General features: G+C 32.0%; 2 protein-coding genes and 1 long non-coding RNA gene across 57 annotated transcripts in view; 2 read left to right on the top strand and 1 right to left on the bottom strand.

The window, feature by feature from the left end:
* cast (calpastatin) overlaps positions 1–8,352 on the top strand; it is a 92,276-nt gene extending 83,924 nt beyond the window's left edge. For 26 of the 53 annotated variants that reach the window (XM_087300045.1, XM_087300036.1, XM_087300072.1 and 23 more), the window contains 6 exons: positions 799–891; positions 989–1,030; positions 2,876–3,001; positions 3,076–3,159; positions 5,673–5,778; positions 7,153–8,352. In XM_087300045.1, the coding sequence (XP_087156171.1) occupies positions 799–891; positions 989–1,030; positions 2,876–3,001; positions 3,076–3,159; positions 5,673–5,771 (444 nt within the window). In that variant the 3' untranslated portion in view covers positions 5,772–5,778; positions 7,153–8,352. Of the gene's footprint in view, positions 1–798; positions 892–988; positions 1,031–2,875; positions 3,002–3,075; positions 3,160–5,314; positions 5,348–5,672; positions 5,779–7,152 lie in introns of all 53 variants that reach the window. The other 27 variants (XM_087300067.1, XM_087300056.1, XM_087300064.1 and 24 more) reach the window with 2 other exon arrangements.
* A 1,421-nt stretch (positions 8,353–9,773) lies between these two features.
* LOC141379994 (uncharacterized) lies at positions 9,774–23,107 on the top strand. 3 transcript variants are annotated; one of them, XR_015520075.1, is made up of 5 exons: positions 9,774–9,999; positions 15,086–15,173; positions 17,613–17,915; positions 19,611–20,005; positions 22,316–23,107. It is a non-coding gene; the product is annotated as an uncharacterized LOC141379994 (long non-coding RNA). The 3 variants fall into 3 exon arrangements; XR_015520078.1 differs by having other exon boundaries at positions 9,938–9,999; positions 17,613–17,783; XR_015520077.1 differs by lacking the exon at positions 9,774–9,999 and having other exon boundaries at positions 15,026–15,173; positions 17,613–17,768.
* Positions 10,830–14,053, bottom strand: cd8a (CD8a molecule). Its single transcript, NM_001040049.1, has 6 exons — positions 13,968–14,053; positions 13,220–13,531; positions 12,382–12,474; positions 12,134–12,238; positions 11,583–11,622; positions 10,830–11,492 (listed from the first exon to the last, which is right to left on the bottom strand). Exons 1-6 carry the CDS (start codon positions 14,014–14,016, stop codon positions 11,441–11,443), a joined length of 651 nt encoding a protein of 216 aa, NP_001035138.1. The 5' UTR covers positions 14,017–14,053; the 3' UTR covers positions 10,830–11,440.
* Positions 23,108–24,166: the final 1,059 nt, after the last annotated feature.

Genomic DNA, 24,166 nt, shown 5'->3' with positions numbered 1-24,166 from the left:
GGCCTAATACGAATAACTAACCATGCCTTTCTGTACATCAGGACCTATTTGGCACATTATATTTTCTAGCTGTATTAAACAATTAGAGATATGATATACTAAAGACACATTAAAACATAAGTGATGAAAAGATTAGAAGCCTTATTGTATTTGCAGTCATTAATAATAGGATGCTACATTTATGAGAGGATTTAATTGAGTGGTCCAGTTTGCAGTAGTCATTTCATTTACATGGGATTTGCATTGTTTGAAGTCCCCATTAAATAAAAAAAAGTTTTAATGCTTTTATTATGAATGGTACTGATAAGATTATCTGGCTTAGATATATACAAAACATAAAGAAAATCAGAAAATCCCTCTGTGTTTTGTATTTTCTGACCAATCAAATGCACTCTAGGATCTGAAGATCCCGCCCCTTCAAGATGCTGAAGCTGCAGCTGAAATCAGTCGCTTGTTCACACAATTACTGTTTTCTGTGCGTTGAATGATGCATAGTGCACTATAGACCAAAACAAAAACAATTGTCCCAACCCATTTCCTGTTTTACATTTTTAATTTCTATAGCTTCCGAGAATAGAAAAAAAGAGCCACATATTGATAAATAATGTTATTAAAGCTGTTTTAACTTGAAGTTACGATTGAATTGTTACAGCTATGAAATAGTTTGACAACAAGCAGGATATGTTCATGGGCCAATGACATGACCACATTGAAATGGTCTATACATGGGATAAATCATTTAGTGTGCTTAAATATGTAAAGGTGGAAAAGTTCTTACCATCTCTCTTCCCACCACAGGAGAAGACGGTCATAGAAGAGAGAGTGAGTAAACCGGGTGAGAGAGACGACTCCCTTCCACCAGATCAGCGGTTCACTGCGGAGGATCGCAAGGTGACTTTACTTCCTTCATGTTCCCTTTCACTGGATTTCATTTATAGATGATTAAAACCATAGAAATGCCCTACTTATTCTTTGGTCTTCTTCACAGGCATTTGAAGAAGCAAAGAAGAAAGACGCCAAACCAAAACAGGTACTCAGTGAATTATTGAGTGTAAACAAGATGTTGAACAGGACAGGATGTAGAAAAATGAGATGAAATTTAAGCAGTGTGTGGTTTTAATGTTTTAAAAAATAATAATAATAATAATAATTATGGAAATATTGCTGCATTATCATTCGGCTTAATGGACATAAATTATTAAATTTTAATTAAATTTTTTGACATGTATTTTATAAATATGTTTTTAAAAAATGAATAGTTATAAATGGGTCACACTTTACAATAAGGTTCATTAGTTAATGTTTAATAATTAATGCATTTACTAACATGAACAAACAATGAACAATACATCTACTACTGTATTTGTTCATAATAGTTAACGTTAGTTAATGAAAATACAGTAGTTCATTGTTAGTTCATGTTAACTCATGGTGCATTAACTAATGTTAACAAGCATGGACTTGGATGTTAATAATGCATTAGTAAATGTTCAATTATGATAATAAACGCTGTACATGCATTGTTCATGATTAGTTCATGTTAGTAAATGCATTAACTAATGAACCTTAGTGTAAAGTGTTACCTATAAATCTAACTCAATGAGGCTTTTAGCTTGTGTTCCACAATGGTTAATATTGGGGCCAATAATCTTCAGCATGAACATTTAATGATTTAAAACACAGTAATAACCTTCATAATAGCAATGTATACATGTTAAAATATATACAAGTCCTGCTATAGTGGCATCTTATTATTCAGAAAAGGAGAGAAAGCTCATTTTGAAAAAATGACTGTTAAAAATATGTATTAAACCTGAAATCTACAGGTATAAGTTGACAAGTGCAACAAAAGAAAAACTTTTGTGTGTTTTAATATTTAAATAACTTGTTGAAAATGAAACAACACCCTTATTCTGACCTGTAATTATTAAAATATGCAAAAAAAAATAATAATTATAGTTATAAATTTGACTGAATGAGCCTTTCTACTGATGTTCCACAAGGGTCGATATTAGGCCCAGAACTCTTCAGCATGTACATTAATGATTTAAAACTCTGTAAAAACCTTCAGAATAGTGATGCATATAAATAAAATATATGCAAGTGTTATTATAGTGGCAATTTATGATTCAGTGCTGGAAGAAAAATGAGTTTTGAGAAAACAGCTTTTAAAAATATTGATTATAACTGAAATCTACAGACATAAATTGATGGTACAACAAAGAAAAACTTAAGTGTGTTATTTTGTTAAAGTGTATAGCTTTTGTTGAATATGAAACAACTTGCTTATTCTGAAATGTTTTTATTAAAATATTTATTAAAAAATGATAATCGTAAATCTGACTGAATGATCGTTTCAACTGGCTTTCCACAAGTGTCGATATTGGGCATGTACATAGCATGTACATAGCATGTACAACAAATGTTTCACCAAGCGAGCATATAAAATTGTATATTTTTAGAGAGTATTAACATGACAAATGGGTAAAACCTAGTAGTTTAAAGAAAATGGCAAAGTATAAATATTTAAAATGATAATTAATTAGCATTTTGTGGCTGCAATGTGATCCTTAAGTAGTAATCATGTCTTCATATATGTATTTATTTTGCTATATAAACTACTTGTTACACTAAATGACATTTTATAGGTCTTTTAAAATAAACTTTTTAATTTTTTTGTTTCTTCAGTCATAAAAGCATTATATTTACTGAAACAAACAGCTACAAATCCTTAAGCCAGACAATATTTAAGGGTGTTTATCAAGACACTACAATCCTGCTCCTATAACCTATAAAGAACAATGCCTTTTACACAAATGTCCTTGGTTTTTCAGTAGTCATTGCACATTTTTGACTCTCCATCTCTGTCTCTCAGCCATCAATGGACGATTCAGCGGCTCTGGACATGTTGTCTAGTGATTTTTCAGATGTACCGACTGTAAAGCCCACTGTATCTGATGGCAAAAGCTTCACCCCTGAACCAACACCACCAACCTTTAAGGTACCGCAAACAAACCTGCAACAATGTTCCTCTAATTTCTTCACACAAATAACAGCATCTTCGTCTGTTTACAGGCAACCGGTCCGGTTTTAGACAAACTGGCAGACAACGTGCTTTCCAACCTGACTGACCCCAAAGCCAAAGACAGCAAAGCAAAGGTAACGGAGAGCTGAAGCATCACCTAAATCACTCCAAATCAATACGGTCGAAAAATAAACTAATAATCATCGCCATCATTCCCCGATTGATTGATTGATTGATTGATTGATTGATTGATTGATTGATTGATTGCATTAGGAATTGCAAACCTTTCTTGCATTACACAAATTATAAAATGTTTGCAGTTCCTAATTCAATCAATCCATGGTGATGATTAATAGTTAATTTTCTACCCTTTTCTGCATATTTAATGAGCCATTATTTAACTAAATATGTGCTTACTTTGCATACATTTGTAGCATGGAAATCTGAACACTGGATGAAGTCATGTTTTTCACTCTATAATACAGAAAATACTGTGAAATATCAGGATTTTTATTACTGTGAACTGCAAGGATTTTTTATTAAAATATGGAAATGCATGAACATATATCTTTGTTAAAAACCTTCAGAATACAGATCTGAATAACATTGTGAAGTTTGTTGTACAGTACATAGCCTTTAAACTCATGTATTTGAATTGCCGTCATATTTTATTTTAGGGTACATTTCTCATTGTTAATAAACAATTAAAGGGATAGTTCACATAAAAATAAAAAATTTACTCCATATTTACTCACCTTCAAGTAGTTTCAAATCTTTTTGAGATAATTGTTTTTCTGTTTAACACAGGAGAAGATATTTGGTAGAATGTTAGAAACCTGTAACCATTGACTTCAATTGTAGGAAAAACAAAAACAATCAAAGTCAATGGTGACAGGTTTTCAACATTTTTCTAAATATCTTTTTTTTTATCTAATAATATCTAATAATATTTTATCTAATCTAAATATCTATTTTTTTTGTCTTCAACAGAAGATAGAAACTCAGACAGGTTTGTGACAAGTAAATGATGAATAAATGATGACAGAACTTTCACTTTTTGGTTAATCGATCACTTAAACTGTCAGTTTTGACTCAAACTTCTAACTTGCTGCTTATTAATAGTCGTAGTAGTTGGGTTTAGGTACTAGGATGGATTAGGGACTTTGAGTAATATCATAGAGAATATGTATTTTATAATAACAGCCAAAATCTAGGCAGATAATAAGCCACTATTTTATTAGTGAAAATCGACACTTAAACTAAAGTGCTACCATAATTACTATAAACTGACACAAATTAATGAAATGCATCAAGAGAAAAGCTTAAAGGTGTATTTTCAATGTGTTCATGCTTACATTAGACCAGTGGTTCTTAAACCTTTTCACCAAATACCACCTCAGAAACAAGTTGTCTCTCCAAGTACCACCATAATGACCAGTGTTAAAATGCAGTAGCGTAGCAGGCCTAATTAAGCAGCTACAGCTCTGCACAGTTCAAAAACGAGGCAGATTAAGTCCTATTATTATGAAAATGTATTATTGTCAGCCACTTTAAACATTATAAATAGTTTGAACATTAACACTGCACTGTGCCTGCAGATTTAAAAATAAGTAATGTTTAAATTAAAATGTGCTTTTAAAAGTTAATTAAAAATGGCACTGTTCTTAAAAAGTAAAAAGAGAACTGCTCTACTTAAATGTAAAGTATTAACAAATAGTAGCCCATTCATCAAAACCTGGACATGTTCCTTGGACCTCATAAATATAGGCTATATGTCGTCTTATTCATATATGAACTCTTTTTGATAAGTTTTGAAATATATGTTGCATGTATGTATGACTTATTTGTATATCATTAAAATCTAAACATGCACTTGTATTTTAAATATATTATTTGGATTTATTTATTTAAATTATAAATTAGATCTTTCACATTGATGTTATCGTATGCGTCAAAGGGTTGAAAGTGTGTTAATTTTTTTACTTAAATTATTCAGCGTTTACTCTGCGTACCACTTGAAGAAAGCCTGAATACCACTAGGGGTACACGTACCACAGTTTGAGAACCACTGCATTAGACAAAAAAGTCAAACTAAATGAACCAAAACTGTCAGGTGCATGAAAAACAGTATTTTAGCTTGCAGTATCTCACCTTTAAAGACATAAACCATTAAAAGAACTGTAAATGAAAAAGTAGGACAGAAGTGTTTGAGCAGCACCAGGTTTTTCCCCCTAGACCCTTCATTCTGGTTGATACCAGTTTATATCAGGGGTCTCTATCTGATTACAGGGAAAGGGGGCGAAACCAAAGTCTAAACCAAAGGTAGGTGTGTTTGGAAATCAAATGCATGAAGTTGGTTCTTATACAGCGGCTTTCACTCATGAACGGCAGCATGAAGAAACACAAACTCAAAAAAACGAAACATTTCATCAGCTGAAACACATCTCATGGCTGTATATTTGCAAATTCATTTAAATATGTGGCAAGGTTGTGTTGTTTGAGCATTGCGGCTGCTTTGATACACACAGGCTTTGCATTTATAAACCATACTTCATCCGGGTGTTCTGATTATGAACACAGGGTGGTGCTACACAGCAAAGCTGACTCTCATTTCACCAAACTGAAACGTCTGATTTTTGTGTCCCAGAAACAGGCAGTGGAAGACTCTTCAGCCACAGATCTGCTGTCCAGTAAACCGAGCTCAGATGTGGTGCCTTCAGCTTCCACAAAGGCTGGAAAAAGATAAATTACAAGTCTGTATCTTTCAATTTTACTTTCAAGTTACATTTTTCTTTAAGTTTGGGGTTAAAGGGATAGTTCACCCAATGCTGAAAATTATTTAGTTAATTTAATCACCCTTTAATTGTTGCAAACCTTCTGTTGAATACAAATGGAGATATTTTGAAGAATGGTGGAAACCTGTAATCATTGATTTCATAGTGTAACCATTGAACTAAAGTATTTATTTGTCCTACTATGCAAGTCAATGGTTACAGGTTTTCTAAAAAATATATCTCTGTTTTGTGTTTGTCAAAGTTTTGGAACCACTTTGGGGTGAGTAAATAGTGTGTAAATAAATTTCTGAGTGAACTATCCCTTTAATGTGTTTTTTCTTGTTTGATTGTGGGGAAATGTCATTATTTTTACTTCACATGGATGCGTTATATCGACCAGAAGTCACAGTGAAGTCCATTTTAATGTTTAAATGGCCATTTGAAATTTCTGCAATATATATATAAAAGATAGAAAATGGTCATTTTATATATCACAATATTACTATTTTTTAAGCATTTTAATCAAATAAACATAACCTCTGTAAGCTAAAATATTAAAAAAATAAAACAAATGCAAAAATTGTATGTCTAGATAATTAAATATAATAAAATAATTGTTATTAGTAATGATGCTAAGGATTCAGCTTTGCATCACAGAAATAAATTGCATTTTAAATTTATTAGCATTATTAAATTGTAATAATATATTTTTTTCAATTTTAACTTTTTGAAGCATTTTAATCAAATAACTAAATCTTGGTGAGCTTCCTATGCTAAGATTTAAATGCTAAAATGCCATCCCAAAACGTTTAAAAGTCTAAATAAAATAATGAATGCAAATAACAATGTAATTGTAATGAGAGACACTAGACAACATAGATGTAGGATCCACGACCTGCAGTTTATTAAAGCAAAGTCTTGCAGGCAATGGTCAGGAACAGGAGCATAAGGGAAATCCAATGATTGTTGTCAACATACACAGGCAAAGTATCAGGCGTAGGTGGCAAAGAATCAAAAACGGAAAACAGACAAAGATCAAAATACGGCAAGACAAACAGGAAAATGATTTGTAGTGCTTCACTAGGAAAACAAGACTTCCCAAAGTGTGTTTGTGCAGTGAATATAAAGTTCAGCTAATAAGTCCGTGATGAGTTGCCAGCTGTGTAAGTGTAATCAGTGGGGAACAGGAACCGGTGTGTGTGTGTGGTGCTTGCAGGGAGTTGTAGTTTGTTACTGTTGCATGTGTGTGGTTCTCCAGCGATCTGTAACTGCCAGATTGCCAGTGATCACAACAATAATACATATTTGTCAAGGTTTAACCTAATCAGTGTGATGTATTCATTTATTTTTCAGATTTATGATGTGTCATCCCTAACACAAGAAACCATTAAAGGGAGCTGCTCGGACAAGAAAAATATTTTATGATGGACATGGAATGAAACAAAAATGAAAAAATTATATATATATATATAGAACTGCACAGAGACACTTACACGTTCTTAGAGCCCCCTTCTCTTTTCTTCTAAAGCAAAGCAAAAATCATAGCGATCATTAATCTCTTCATGGCTGACAGAACATGTATATACAGAATGGTGTTTACATCGAGTGCATGTATGGTTCTCTGGTCATTATTCAATGGTAAAAAAAAATAAACTATGCCATGTGTGTGTGTATATGTGTGTGTGTGTGTGTGTGTGTGTGTGTATATATATATATATATATATATATATATATATATTAATCATCTATACTGGGGGTCTCTAGCATCTTCCTGTGTGAAGATCTGTGGAGACCCTTGTGTACAGAGATGGTGTATACTGTAGGTTATAAATTTGTTTACAGTCAGTACAGAAATGGCAATGGATTACCGTGATTATGATGCTTTTTGAATGCTGTTGTATGTCTGGTTAATGACACTAGTCAAAAAAAAAGGTTTGCTTGGGAGGTGTTTCTTTTATTTTTCGTTTCCTGAAGTGCACTTACAAGGATGCTTTCGAAAAAACAAATGTAATAACTTTGCAAACACTAAACGTGCCTGTCGTCATCATAAGTGTTAGAGGATCATTTGGAAAACTTTTTATTTTAGTTCCACATGAATTTGGAGATTGTTGTAGGTTACAAATCAATTTTAAATGTATTTTACAGTATAGGTTGAAAGGTGTTGCATTAGAAGTGGTGGGGAAAACTGAATCTTTAGCTTTTTTTTTTTCAATCGGTTGTGTTGGTTTTAAGGGTGGCCACAACATTGCCGTTATGGACTTTAAAGTGTTCATATTACATCCAGAGCTGATAGAAACCAAAGTATGACCTTTGAACCCAGCAGTTTCTTCCATAGGTTTTGCTGTTCCTTAATGTTTAACAGATGCAGACAGGTTTTCCTGGAGCATTTAGAGATGTTGTGTGCTATTAATTGTAACAGGACGGTATTTTTAAGAAGGGATTTTTATTCTTTAAAACAACAAAACAAATTTGAACTAATGAAAAATATAAGACCTTTTTGTTTTGGAATATTCAGTTCTTTAAATCTTTATGCAAATAAAGATGTATTGATGATTGCGGCTTGGATATCTATTTTGTGTGTGTGTGTGTGTGTGTGTGTGTGTGTGTGTGTGTGTGTGTGTGTGTGTGTGTGTGTGTGTGTGTGTGTGTGTGTGTGTGTGTGTTGTTTACAGTATATAATCAGTGTTCCTCTTAAAATGTTCAATTCAACCCATGATTAGACCTGATGAATAGAACACTAATAGTGTGCTAAATCCCGCCTCCACTGCTTGTTTAGCCCTGCCCACCAGTGGTTCTTAAAGGATTAGTTTACCCAACAATGAAAGTTCTGTTATTAATTACTCACCCTCATGTCGTTCCAATCCTGAGACCTTTATGATCATTCATCGAAACACAAATTAAGATATTTAAGATGAAGTCCGGGAGCTCCCTTATCCTTCTTAGACAGCAGTGGAGATGGTTGATGTACAGTAAAGAAACCAAAACCATTGTCAATACTTTACATGCCTTCAGTGGTTTATCTGTAATCGTGTGAAGCTCCAAGAACACATTTATGCACCAAAAAAATAACTGATTTTAATCACCTATTTCCCACAGTAGTTTTCATTTTCTACAAGCAATATGATGCTTGCATATTGCGCTTCTGATCATACACTGACCCAACAAGAAAGAGAAGTTAAAAGTGAAGTCTTCGCCAACATGTCCAGCAAGTTTTTACGCAGCGGATGCCCTTCCAGCCGCAACCCATCTCTGGGAAACATCCACACACACACACTCATTCACTATAGGGACAATTTAGCCTACCCAATTCACCTGTACCGCATGTCTTTGGACTGTGGGGGAAACCAGAGCACCTGGAGGAAACGCGAAGGCGGGGAGAACATGCAAACTCCACACAGAAACACCAATTGAGCCGAGGTTCGAACCAGCAACCTTCTTGCAGTGAGGTGACAGCACTACCCACTGCGCCACTACTCACCTGGCACAACTCTGATGGTCATTGCAATTAAAATAATAGTAACCTGTGCATAAAAGGTCAACCAGGTTATGATGCCTGTTAAAGGTTTATATAGCATAATTACATTTTTAATTTAATGTGATCAAATTATTTTATTATCAACAAGCGTTTTTGGTATGTAGGCTAAAACTTACACTGAAATGCCGTTTAATTGGTTTCTGTAGCCTAACATGGGGAGAATGTACATGGTTTAAAAAAAAAATTGTGTTCTATAAGAAAAAATTACTTAATTTGACAATGAATGAATGTGAAAGCTGATTTTTTCAACCCATTTCAAACCAATGCTCCAACCCCTAATCAAACAAACCTAAACCAGCTAATCAAGCTCTTACTAGATAAACTAGGAACTTCCTGACAGGTGTGTTGAAGCAAGTTGGAGCTAAACTCAGCTGGACACCAGCCCTCCAGGACCGAGTTTGGACACCCCAGCTTTAGGCATACATCCATGTCAGGCGTTTACTGCATGGCTGGCATCAGTAGTAGTCTGACGACGGCTATTCATAGAAATAAATACAAAAGATTAATCTGAACTGTAATCATTTGTTAACTCTTTAATTAAACGTAAATCCGACAGAAACAAAAACAGCTGATGAAATGCAGCTCACAGCTCGCTTTCCTTGAAGTAATCGTTAATCAGTCTCAAGATGGCGCCAAACAGTTAACAACAGCGGCGTGAAAGATAAGTATTTTCCTCTATGGTATTTTCACTGTGCCTTTAGTACTAATAATATATAATATTAATAATAATATATTATCGTATAGTAATAATATATTTACTGACGGTCAAGATGTGAATAACATATATTCAAGCAAATGGTGTAAATCGGGTCACCAATCCTGGTCCTGGAGGGCCGGTGTCCCTGCAGGGTTTAGCTCCATCTTGCCTCAACACACCTGCCTGGATGTTTCAAGTATACCTAGTAAGATTAGCTTGTTCAGGTGTGTTTGATAAGGGTTGGAGCTAAAATCTGCAGGACATCGGCCCTCCAGGAACAAGTTTGGTGACCACTAAATGGTTAAAGATGCCTAAATACCTAAAAAATCAAATTTTGAGTTACAGGGTCAGTTGAATATTCTTACACCTGTAAACAGACTGGAAAATAAAATTCTTTCTCTACTAAGGACAAAAACAGATGGATATATAGAAATGTTTTCTTTTATAGGCTATTTATCTTTTTTTTATAATTACATATTCAAGTTTTAATGTCCTCGTTGCTAAAACCTAGGAAATTAGGCCTTCCTGTATAGCACTTTTACTTCACTTGATTTCAAAAGTTAAATGTGAATTGTTAACGCGAGGTTTCAAATGTGCCTTTCAGAAGCATTAAGTTGGCAGTGTTAACATTAAGTGGTGTGAAACTCAATCTTTCGCTTTCATTTTAGTTCAGTTGCGATTGTTGTAGGGCTACCGCAAAAAAATGTTGAAGATATCATGATGCTCCTCACAGAGTATTCAGATAGGCCATCATTATTCATTGTGGACTGTGGAGGATTATCTTTTCAAAACAAAAAATAAAAACTTAAGCATGTTTTTGTTTATTTGCCTTTTATAATGTGCATGCAAATACAATCCGATTTGTTTATCATTTAGAGTGATTAATAGTATGATTGTCATTCCACAGGCTTTTGCATTGTGTTATTTCTATACAGGTCAATGCATTAAAGTAAACTGAAACTGTAAAGCAAAGAAGCTTAGCATGTAAAATAAAACAATAAACCGAGGCTCTTTACATTGTATCAGCCAGCAGATGGCAGATTTCTCTTTTAAACAGATTATAATACATATCATCTGGCTAAGCATGTAATTTAAAGCTATACCAAAATTCATTTTTTTTTACTTTGAACCCCAAATAAGAAGCAAAACATAAAACATTTCACCGGCAACATATTAAAACGATCAACATCCATAAAAGAAAACATTCTTATGTGGAAAAATGCAAAGACATAATAAAAAGGTCTGCTAGAGCACAATGGTTTTGTTTTTTTACAACATTTGGTAAGACTAAAAGACTACAGACTGAATAATCATAAAGGAGGAAACTGATTGTAATTGTACTTGTTGAGAAGAAAACTAAATCAATGATATCTATAGCCAATACTGGACTTTGGTCATCTCTACTGGAGCTAGAAGTGGCTGGTGGGCATTTTCGCATGACCTGCAGGTGGGCCTCGAGGTCTAAAAGAATGAATAAAATAAAATTTGATTGTTACAGAAGCTGTAATTTATTTATTTCTGCAGAGTGAAACAAAGATATGCAAGACTTACTGCCTTTTGTAATGGTGGGGACATCGTCTTGTTCTTAAACCTAAAGAAAAACACAATTTTTTATTATTATTAATATAATGAAGATGATGAATATTATTTTATATTAATATATGTGTGGAAATGCATGATTAGATTGCAAATCTGTAAAGCTAATTCTGAACGAGTGACCTTGCACGATCAGTCCCTTCTTCATATGATTAGTATTAGATAATCATCATTAAAATCTTTAAAATAGAAATATGTTTATTCATGTTTTTTGTTTCACATTGTAACATTTGTTTCTCTGTGCTCATTCTGGAAGCAGTTTATATCTCCATCTACACTCAAAACATTTATTTTGCTGCTGGTTCAATTTACTTTACAATCAGTTGAAACAATACGCTTCTCAATTTATTTTGGACAACTTAATTGTTTTATGTTCAATCTGCTTAAATTTGTAAAATGATTAAGTTAACGTAATGTATTTGTGTTGGGACAACATGGAGGAACTGTGTGGAACCCAACATTTTGTACAGTGTATTGGCAAGATTAAAAATGTGCATAAGACTTACGGTTACAGTACACAATGGTTGCGATCAGCAGAACGAGGAAAAGTCCACAACCTCCGACCAGAGATGTGAATATCCAAGTCTCACATTTCAACATGGGCTTTGCTCCTGTTAAAAAAATTGACACCTCATAATCAATATTCAAGGCCTTAATATTATGTAAATATATCTAGTCAATAAGAATTGGCTCTAAAATACAACTCTAACAATAAAAAGTGTACATATTATTTTATAGAAGCAGGGCGACAAACCTTTTTCGTCACATACACACTGCTTTATCATCGTAGTCTTAACAACAGGCTTCAGTGTTGTTTGAATCATTTTTGGACCTTGTGTTACTGGATCTGAAAAAACAAAAAAAAATTTAATAAGCATTTTTTATCCTATTGTGAACTAGTTATGCAAAAAATAACTTTTAAAATTTAAGATCATAAATTAAACCTGACCCTGGAGCACTTGTATCTTGCGTTGCACGTTATTTTTTGACAATAGCCAAAAATATACATTGTATAGGCTAATATTATAATTTTTTTCTTTTATGCCAAAAATCATTAGTATATTAAGTAAAGATCAAGTTCTTTGAGGATATTTTTTTTACTGTAAATATATAAACTACAGTTTTGGTTCGTAACATGCATTGCTATGACTTTACTTAACAAACCCCAGAAATAGAAAACTTACACTCAAAACGTATATTTGCTGCTTGTTCAAACTATTTATATAAAATTAGCTAAATCAACACAAATCTTGAGTTTTTTTATGGTAACAACTTAATGGTATTATGTGAATTAAGATAACTTAATCAATTTGTGTTGGGACAACATGAATTAATATGTGGAACCCAGCAATTTTACTGCGTGTGTGTGATGTAAAAATCTTAATTTCTAAATTTTTTTTTTTTTTTATCAAGGGTAATAAATGAATATGAAAATGAAGTGAGGTAGCAAAAATATAAAATGAATCGTTTTTGCTTCTCCAAAACAAGGCAAACATATTTTTACAGTGCTCATATCAATTTAACTGACAAATGCAGACATGGTCAGTTTTTCTGGTTTAACAATATCTAAAAGTGAATAATAAAAAGCCCACCTGGTACTCCTTGAATTTTAGTCACCTCTCCGAAGAAGAGTTTATTGTTGTTCATGGTTGCACAGACGTATAGTCCGCTGTCTGTCCTTTTTGCAAAATACTTAATTTTGACATTTAAATTACCGTTGCTGTCGATGTGCCCACTATATTTTTTCGAATTTGCATTATGCTTGACTTCCGTCTGCTTTGCGATTAATAAACAGTTTGCACCTGTACTGCTTATTTGAAACATGAATGTTATGGTGCCTGACGTTTTAGGGTTACAATTAACTTCTACGGTGCTATGCTCTTGATGGAAGTTTGCTGAGCATCCTGGAAACAGAAAATAAAAGTTTTAAATTCATGAAGGAACCAATACTATACAAAACAGAAATCATTTGTGTTTAGAAGTCAATAGAGTGAGGAGAACAGATATTTCATGCTGAATGCCTAATAAATAACAACGATTTAATCAGAATTCATATGTTGTGTCATAATATTGATGGTGTTTCAATGTTGAGAAGTTTATGCTTAATTTTTTAAAATGATAACAATAATAATTCAAAAAGTAGTACCTGCATTTTATCTACAATTAAAGATTATAAATCTGTTGTATATTAAAATGTGCAAATATTACATTTATCGAAGCTAAATGTGGCACCCTTTAACATGATCGTACACAATCTTTCGCTCCTATACACTTTTAACTTTTTAAAAACGTTTAAAATTAAAGTAACTACAATAAAATATGAGAAAATGTTCAACTCACCATAGAAGAGGGATAAAATCACACAAAATCCAGTGGATATTTGATACATTTTTTCCAGTTTCCAGCACAAGCATTCAAGATCTTGTTCAACAACAGGAACAAAACTACTGAAAGGATGCACAAAAAAAAAAAAAAATCTTCCCGTCTGCCCCTCCCAATACTTCATTGTCACTGTACAAGCTCTAAGAAATTGTACTGAGGAAATTAAATTAAAAAGAACTTCATTAACGTGACGTAAAAATCTATTTTTAAAATATTATTTAAAATAATAATAATTAATGAAATAAGCTTGAAAAACCACAAACAGACAAATATGTTTAGAAAATTATGAGAGATATGTTGGACATAAATAATATTAAAAATGAATATTATAAAATATTTTTAAAAAATGTAAATAAAAAGTAATATTTAAAATAAATTGATATAAATAAATGTGAAATAAATATTTACCTTTGTAAAAACCTCACAAAAATTATTACAAATATAGATCAAGTAATTAGATACATTTTCACATAGTTTCAACAATTTTCAGTCTAAATTACAGTTTTTATTGTAGTGAATCTTTATATATTTATAATTATAAAAATATATATAAACATTTGCATAGACATTGCATAGCATAGAATAAGCTTAACTCTCTAAACGACAGATACTCTGCTAACAATTTTTGTAAATTACACAGTATTTAACTAAATATGAACAGTATTTTAAATGTAGGACAGTTATGCAGTATGCTACTGTATTTTAAACTGGCATTGTGGAATTTACTGCATATTTTACAGTAAATACATACACACATTTTTGCTGTAATTGATTTAAAGTAAGTTACTGGAGATCTGCTGCCAGTAAGTTACTGTAGATTCTACGGGAAATTGTTAACAGTATAGATAGATAGATAGATGGATAGATGGATAGATAGATAGATAGATAGATAGATAGATAGATAGATAGATAGATAGATAGATAGATAGATAGATAGATAGATAGATAGATAGATAGATAGATAGATAGATAGATAGATAGATAGATAGATAATGTGTGAAACAAAAACATTTGGCTGAATGTGTACGATTAAATAGCGCTGCAGTATAAAGCAGGTGGTGGTTGTTTTGATACAGTGTCTGTACAGTGGTGCAGCGTGTGCTCTCGTGCACCTGAAGGGGGTCTGCAAGTACGAGCCTCAAGACTTTCATCATCAGACGGCAGGTGACACACACACACTGGCTGGGGCTGAATGTGCGCGAGGGGCCCTCTAAACGCGTTCACGCAGCTTTGAAATGGTGACGTTAGGTTGTACAAAGGCCATTATAAATGTATGCACGGAATGTTTTGGCATCCACGAGATGCATTTGTTTACTTTTGAAGGTCTATTTATGCTCAACAAAACAATGCAGATATTCGCATGCCTTTTATGCTTTTTTTGTCTCATTCACTTGCAAAAGTCCTTAAACCAGGAAATATATTTCCTTCTAGTGCTGCTATGCATGTATATGCCTTACAACAAAAGGGCGTGTGTGTGTGTGTGTGGCTGTGTGTGTGTGTGTGTGTGTGTATACATACTGCTTTTAAACTAAAAATAAGATTAAGGTAAACTTTTTTTGTACCTCTTGCTCAAAGTTTACTGACATCAGTCTAAAATATTGTCATTATCTAAAATCTGTGTTAATTAACTAAACTATGGGTATTTAAAATTGCAAAAGATTAAAATTCAAACTAGTTTGTACTTTGTATTTTTCTACTGTTACATAAAGTATATATTATTTTATCATAAAAAAGAGGCCAATTTTGTCAAAAGTATTACAAGTAGGCCTATATTAAAGTACCAATCCAGTACGTTAGTAAGAATTCTGAATTGATGCATGTATACAGACCTTGTTTACAAAAATACTTTTCTGCTTCTTCCAATGTCGTTTAATCATACAGGTCCTTTTGTCAGGAAATAAATTGTTTACAGATACATCTAGGACTGCACAATATATCTTTTCAGCATGGATATCGCAATGTGATCATACTGTATGCAATAGAAACATCGCAGGATATAGGAAATGTTAAGATTGATGCCTGGAATTGTATAATGATTTTAAAAACATTCAGGTATAAGAAATTGTACCATTTGTGTCCTTAACTACAATTAATTTTATTGAATTGTTTTTATCATTCAGTTACTGTAATTTAATACTGTTAGAAAAACATTTTATCTAACTTTATTCTAATTGTATTCAAATGGCAATATACAGTTGAAGGCAAAACTATTAGCCCCCCTTTGATTATTTTATTTTTTTTTTTTAAAACAGGTTTAACAGAGCAAGGAAACTTTCACAGTATGTTTAATAATATATTTTTTCTGGAAAAAGTCTTGTTCCATTTTGACTAGCATAAAAGCGGTTGTGAATTTTTCAAAAGCCGTTTTAATGTCAAAATTATTAGCCCCTTAAGCCATTTTTTTTTTTGATAGTCTACAGAACAAACCATCGCTATACAATAACTTGCCTAATTACCCTAACCTGCCTAGTTAACCTAATTAACCTAGTTAAGCCTTTAAATGTCACTTTAAGCTGTATAGAAGTGTCTTGAAAATATCTACTAAAATATTATGTATTGTCATCATGGCAAAGATAAAAGAAATCAGTAATTAGAAATTAGTTATTAAACCTATTATGTTTAGAAACATATTGAAAAAATCTGCTCTCCGTTAAACAGAAATTGTGGAAAAAATAATCAGGGGGCTAATAATTAGGGGCTAATAAATCTGACTTCAACTGTATATCACAAAATATAAAAAAAATTGCAATGTTACATTTTGCCAATATTATGAAGTCCTACACTCATGCATAATTTACAATGCTGTTATGCTTAATGTTATTATAGTTTGTTAGTATGCTTCTTTAAACTACAAACAAGAAAGTATGCATACTTTCAGTCCTCTGCTTATAGTTACTTGATTAAATACTGACAGAAATGTTTATTTGGCCTAAACAAGTCTGAAATATACTTGGAAATAATAATGAAGAATTCTTAGCACACTTGGCTTTAGTTTTGTTTACTTTTCTGATTAAGTAATCAATATGCTTTCCCCACATAATAGGAACCTTGGCTAGTAATATCCTACATGAAGTGCAAATGTATACAATAAATTCAATTAGAGAAAACCTACTTGTATATAAACCTATAGTTGTTGGGATTTTTGAAGTTAATCTGTGAAATGTTAACACGATAGTTCACCCAAAAATGAAAATGCACTCACTATTTACTCGCCCTCAAATGATTCCAAACCTGGATGAGTTTCTTTCTTCTGTTGAACTCAAATAAAGATGTTTTGAAGAAAGCTGAAAACCTGTAACCACCGACTTTCATAGTAGGAAAAACAAATACTGTGGAAAGTTAATGATTACAGGTTTCCAGTATTCTTCGAAATATCTTCTTTTGTGTTTAACAGAAGAAAGAAACTCATAAATGTTAGAAACAAATAAATGATGAGTAAATAATGACGGATTTTGGGTGAAATATCCCTTTAAGCTTGTTTGTGATATCTTTAAAGCTCAAAAATGTTTGCGGGTTCACCTGACGTCATACAAATTCCTATATAGATTCATAAAAAGAATGGAAAGATGTTTATAGTCTTGAAAGCTCTCTACTTCTCTTCAGGTCAGACCAGCGCTGTTTTTGTGAGCGGTGATCGGGTCCTCAGATCATGTGAAGGGTGAGAATGAAGAAAGTTCAGGAACAACAGCGCCCCCTTTCCTCCTGATGTCGCAACACGCTCTCTGACGTCATGTGCTCTGACGTCGCCTGGAAATTAACGTAACATTCGCATAGGTCATGAATATGGATAATGGAAATATGAGATTGTCACATTAGCAACAACTACAACAAAAAGGAACAAGTCTGCTGACGAACCTCATCAGGATTTAAAACACTGATATAAACACTGCTACAAACCATTTAAATGTATGTAGGGCCTATATAAATTTTAGTATAACACGCACACACAGAGATACAGATAAGCTGACGAATAGAAGCGCTGATTAAATTATTATCATTTAAGTTCTTTGAAACATTTGCGTTTTTATTAGAAAGTCTCATTTGAGTATATTATAATAAAATATATATTTTAAAATGATTACTTTCACATTATGTAATATGTATGACAAGTAATTAAATAAAGTATGAAATATATTTAACTTTTTTGCGTTCATATAGTCACATATTTGATTTGTTGTAGTCATATGTAGCCTATTCATTTTCATATGTGACCCTGAACCACAAAACCAGCCTAATGTAACATGGGTACATTTCATAAATTTAATATGGATTGTAATGTTTGTACCTTGTGTGAACATATTGGAACATATTTATGCAAATTTTCAAAAAGTTATGGGATGACATTTATGTTTGTCATTTAAAAAAGCCCTTAAACTTTGTAGTCTGCTAAAGGTATTTTTGATGATTAACCCCCTTGTATTGTATTGCATAAAAAATAATTTTAATAAACACATAAATAATATTTTTTTAAAACAGGTGCATTTGGGTATAGTTAAAAAACATTGTTTGAGCCAAAAAAATCATGTTCCATGAAGATTCTGTTAAGAGTAAAATGTCAAAAATGTATATTTTTAATTAGTAATGTGCATTGCTAAGCATTTAATTGAGACTTTTTAGCTTTTTTGTTTTAGGATTATTTGAATTTAAATTCATTTATTGAGTCTTTTTTTAATGTCAGATATCTCATAGCTTTTTTTTTTAAATGTTCATTTAAAGTCATCAAGACGAACGCACAGTGTGCTTTCAGAGATATAATAAGAGACAAGTTTCACAAAGAAGGTCCAAATGTTCTACAAAAGCAAATCAGATACAATAATAGCAAAATCGCTAACCATTAATTTACCAAATAAATAAATACACAATTTCAAGACCGAAATAATATTAAAGAAAAGAAAAGAAACAAGGCAAACATTCCATCTATAAGTAATAATATTGGTGTCTAAATTGTCACAAAGCGTCTGGAAAAGTACATTAAAAAAATAATAATATGTATATATATATATATATATATATATATATATATATATATATATATATATATATATATATATATATATATATATATATATATATATATATATATATATATATTTGTTTTTAGATCACAACACATATAGACGTCATTTGAGAAAAATTAACATTAAAAAAACAAAAGAAAAAAAGAAACAATAACAACAACAATAAAAACCTCAAAACAAACAAAAAAAAAACAAAACCCTAATTTACATACAAATCCATTTCTCTCACAATTTAGCAGCTTAAAGGTGATTTTTCTCATTTTTTCCCTTCTTTTTTAAACCCTTAAATTACAGATTTCCAAATAGTTAGCAGACTAGTAATGTCCTATAACAAACCATACATCAATGGAGAGCTTATTTATTCAGCTTTCAGGTGGTGTATAAATCTAATTTTCAAACACTGTTAGGTGGTCCAGGGTCACATGTTTGAATGTATTTTATAAACTCTAGTAGCCTGTTGGTTTTACAAGATGCACTAGTTAAAGCATCAAAATACCTAAAAAATAATAATAATATGAAAGTGACCTAGTGGGTGAACATCACACATATAACAGGGAGACTCTGTGTTTTTTATATCTTGCAGGTGTGGGTGTTCAGGAAAACCTTCAGTCAAACGGAGAGATGGTCCACCTTCAGTTTCCATGAGCCCCCCAACAGTTTTGAGTCACTTTCTCAGTTTGGCTAATTTCTCATCATCCACTGATTTCTTACCTGGGGATCCCTGTCTGACTCACCGAAAGAACCCCATCTTAGAGACCCAAAACACAGACCAGGTGAGGGGGACGTCTGGGGTTACCTGCATGGGGAATCCTTAGAGGAAGAAGACCAGCTCATCATCCTCCAGCACACCACAACAGAGGAATATTACATGAAGCTAGAAATCATACAGCCCACTCCAGTCAAAACAGCCTTTCAGTCGCTGCACCATTCAGACCCTGCATCCATCAGTCTGGAGATCAGATTACTTCTTAAACTGATGTAAGTAGTTTTGATTTATCATGTCTTATAAATAAATGTAAAAAAGGTGTCACTGTGGTGGTCCCCTTTAAAAATTTGTATCTACACGATAAAAAAATATCTGTAAATTAGCAGTTTTTCATGTTTGTGACAAAATATAATGTGTTGTTATTTATTTATTTATTTTTCCCTGTTTATTTATGCTTTTGATTCGCATTATGGGACTTTGATCTTTCTGCTAACAACTTTTAACTTTCGAAAAAGTGACTTTTAGTAACATTTCTAATAGTTTAAAACAGCTTTTTTATGGCAAAAAAGCTATTATTATTGAGAGCCATGGGCCGAAGGTAAAAATACCAAACTATTTTACAGTAAAGTTGCCAAAATAAAGTTAAAATTTATTTCATAATATTTAAAAATAGGTAAAAAACATTGCTTTGAATTCTGTTAACTATTGCAGTATAAGTTTTTAATTATAACTTATTGCAATACAAACATAAACAATCACATTCATAACAGAATCTGCCTTTGCCTTGATTTGCTCACCAAAGTCTCTGCATTGTTCTCTATTCGTCGGGTGACAGTATATGCGTTTTAAACTAAACATTAAAATATTTAATTTCTCTTAGCTTTTTTTTTAAGCTTAACAATAAAAAAATAATTAAAGGTTAGATTAAATTTGAAACGACAATATATAAACCATCCCCATTATTCTCCCTCTCTACTCAGATTGGGTGGTGGGCCAAATCAAAGGTTACCATAGGCCAACTTTGAACATCCCTGGTTTAAAGTAATATATTGTCTGGGTTGGTGTTGTGTATTACAATACAAAACCTTGTTAAAAAAACTGCCAGTAAGTTTTCTGTTATTTTACAGACGCATTTCTCTCTGTATTATTTCTTAGACATTATATTATTTCAAACTACTGAAGTATTAAACTGTAGAGATTCTTAACAATAAAAGTCAACAGAGCTTAAGGTCCAATAATGCAATTCACAACTGTAAATAAATGGAAAACACAAAGTACGGAAACTATTAAGTAGTAGATATTTTTAAGGGTCAATTTTGGTGGCTTAAAGGTTCATATTAGCATCTGAAGTGTAAATATTAGTTCCTAAAATGTACAAAACAGGTGCTACCCCAGTGATAGCTCTTTTTGCTTTATACTGTGTGAAATATTGAGCGCTCGTCAACTTTACTGACATCTCTGACATCAGAATGCTCAAATAATAATAGCCATTTAATAACTTTTTTCTGCAAATGTTCATTTGATGTAATCTAAACCCAGAGGCTGTAGATTTATATAAAATATAGGCATATGTGTTCAGCAATGCAGTAAACAGAATGTTTGTTTGTCTGAATGTTGCTTTGCTACAAGTGTTTTATTTTTTCAGAGGTTATTTGTTTTCTTATGCTTTAGATAACTTTGGTAGAATCAACCTGAAATTTCAGTGTAACTTTATATGAAGAGATGCAAAAACCTCTAAATATTAGCATTTTTCTTAGACTCTTGGGTGTAGGCTCAGAAATTCTACTTTTATTATGACCAATAAGCTCTTCTCATTGCCTTTAAAATGAAATACTTGAACATGAACATAGGAGGCTGAGAAAAATGCTCATTTTAGGAGAAAATTTCAGATGGCGTTTTTACATCTGAACTCTTCAAATATAGACAAAATAGGAAAGTTCTCTTATGTCTTCTATAATTATGTATACAGGGCTGATGGCTGAAAGTTTCATAAAATTAATGGTAATTAATTTAATGTTTTTTTGTTTTTCTTACTTTTTAAAATGGAAATACAGTTGCGTGACTTTATTTTTAGTATTGTTTCACAGGTTGATGATTCTGTTTATTGGGATGTTTACAAAAATACATGTGTGTTTATTTTATGTAAATTATACATACAGTTAATTTTAAGTGTGGTTGTGTGTGCATGTGCGTGCGTGTGTGCGTGCGTGCGTGCGTGCGTGCGTGCGTGCGTGTGTGTGTGTGTGTGTAGGTTAAAAAGACGAGGTCCACCAAAACTCACAAAACTAATTTTATATACATTGGATAGAAATTGTGAAAAAAATAATGACAAATAATTTGTATTTTGTGGATCAACTGTGATACTAAAATAGAGATACTTATATCAATATATACTTATATTGATATATCAATTTCTATTATATAAATTTCTATGATATGTATATTACATTATACATCATATTAAAGTATGAATATTAAATTCAATCAATTAAATGGTGTAATTATTTTGTTAAAGCATATTTAACTAAACATTTTAACTATGTCATTAGGCTTCCTTAACCATATTGTATTTCTTGTTACAGTCTGTCATGAGTTTTGTCACCAGCACAGAGAAGAAAGAACACAAAGAAAAGATGCTACAAAGAATAAGAACATTCCTTTTGTTCCCCTGGATATCTTTGTGCAAGACATTTATTTATTTATTTATTTATTTATCTATCTTTGCATCTGTGAGTAGATGAATATATTTTACAGCATGTTTAACACATAAAATTGACTTTTTTGATGTTTGCTGTGAGTAACGTGCCACATTTTGTGTTTAATACAGATAGATTAAAGTAACTATACACTCAAGATGACACAGTTTACTCTAAGATTTCTCAGATGTAGTTTTGTGCTTTCACATTTTGTGCATCTCACTTAAATAAATAATGTTAGATGCATGCATATGAAGTAAAGGATTTCTAATTGCAATATAACAACAATAACAAAAAACATGCTTTAACATTTATGAATATGCCTTTTATTTTTGACAATCAATATATAGATACAAACGTGTTGGTAACATTTGCTGTATTCTACCAAAAACAGCCACAAAACTGCTAAACCAGCAGCATGTGTGCTACATTTTAGACATATTTTTTGTTTTTATTTTGCCTTGCATTAACATTGATAGATTGAAAGAACTGTAAATTTGTAAATTACCTCTAATATTTGTCAAATGTAGTTTTGTGCTGGTTTAATGGGCTTTGTTAAAATTAACGGTTGATGCATGCATCAGTATTGCACCAGCACTGACAAAATAAAAATGCTTCAATGTTTTTAGTCAAACATTTATCTCTCATTTTCTTCCCATCAATAAAGGAGTAAAAGGGTTTCATCACAATGCTTCTTTTCTTACACACATGATGATTTCTTCTCCATGTAAATTAGTGAAAGTACATAAGAGGTGTGCTAAAGTGATGGTGAAATGCTGTAACCGTAGAGTGTAATGGAGGTCTTGTGTGCCTGTGACGCTCTCCGTGCGGCAAGGTCTGTGGTTTCTCTGTGGTGGTTTTGTTTCAGTGTTGCGCCGAGGAGCTCAAAGCTGAAGGAGCGATGCGAAACAGATAATCTTCTGTCTTCTTGCACAGGAAGGGGTTTATTCATTTGCCTCAAAGTATCAGGAAGAACAGCTGCACATTCAGTCAATGGCACTAGTTTCTCTCATAGCCACATTTTGTTTATTTGGCACAGGCCTTTTGTATTATTATTTGTTTTAGATTGTTATGTATGGGACAATGTCATGTAGATCATCTAGTTTTGTTTATGTAGTTTTTTTTTCTGCCATTTTTGTAGATGTGTTATTACTGTGTGTATTATATGGTTCCCATAATAGAATTAAAATATAAAAATATGTATAAAAGTTGTTGTTTTTTATTTGGGAACTGTGACCTTTCTAGTTATTTAGCTGTTTTAACAAATATGGATACTTGTTTCTGCCACAGAAATGTTTTTTATATTTTGTTTTTGTTTAATTTACAGTTTTGAAACCTTTTTTGTGTGTGTTTACAGCTCGCAATTATGAGGAAATAAAATTTAATTGTAAGAAAAACTCTAAATAATTGCAAAAAACCAATTCTGAGATAAATGTCAAGATGTAATCTCAAATTTCAGACAAAAAAATGTAATTAGGATATTTAAATTGCAAATTATAAGAACTAAAGTTGGCAAAATTGCCATAGGCCTATAATGTGCGAATTATACGTTGATGATCAGGGTGGTCAACTTTTTCAGTAATATTATTTTGTGTAAAACACACTTCAGTGAATCAAATTAAGTGACATCTTTTTTATTAATCCAACATATTTATTTTCCAATTTTTTGTGGGATAGTTTATGTATTCTGACCTACAATATCCTGTGATTAGCCATTTCAGAGCTCAACGTAGATCA

Source organism: Danio rerio, chromosome 21, assembly GCF_052040795.2.
Source record: "Danio rerio strain M-AB ecotype USA chromosome 21, GRCz13ab, whole genome shotgun sequence".
Lineage (NCBI taxonomy): Eukaryota > Metazoa > Chordata > Actinopteri > Cypriniformes > Danionidae > Danio > Danio rerio.
This window is presented reverse-complemented; position numbering and strand designations above follow the sequence as displayed.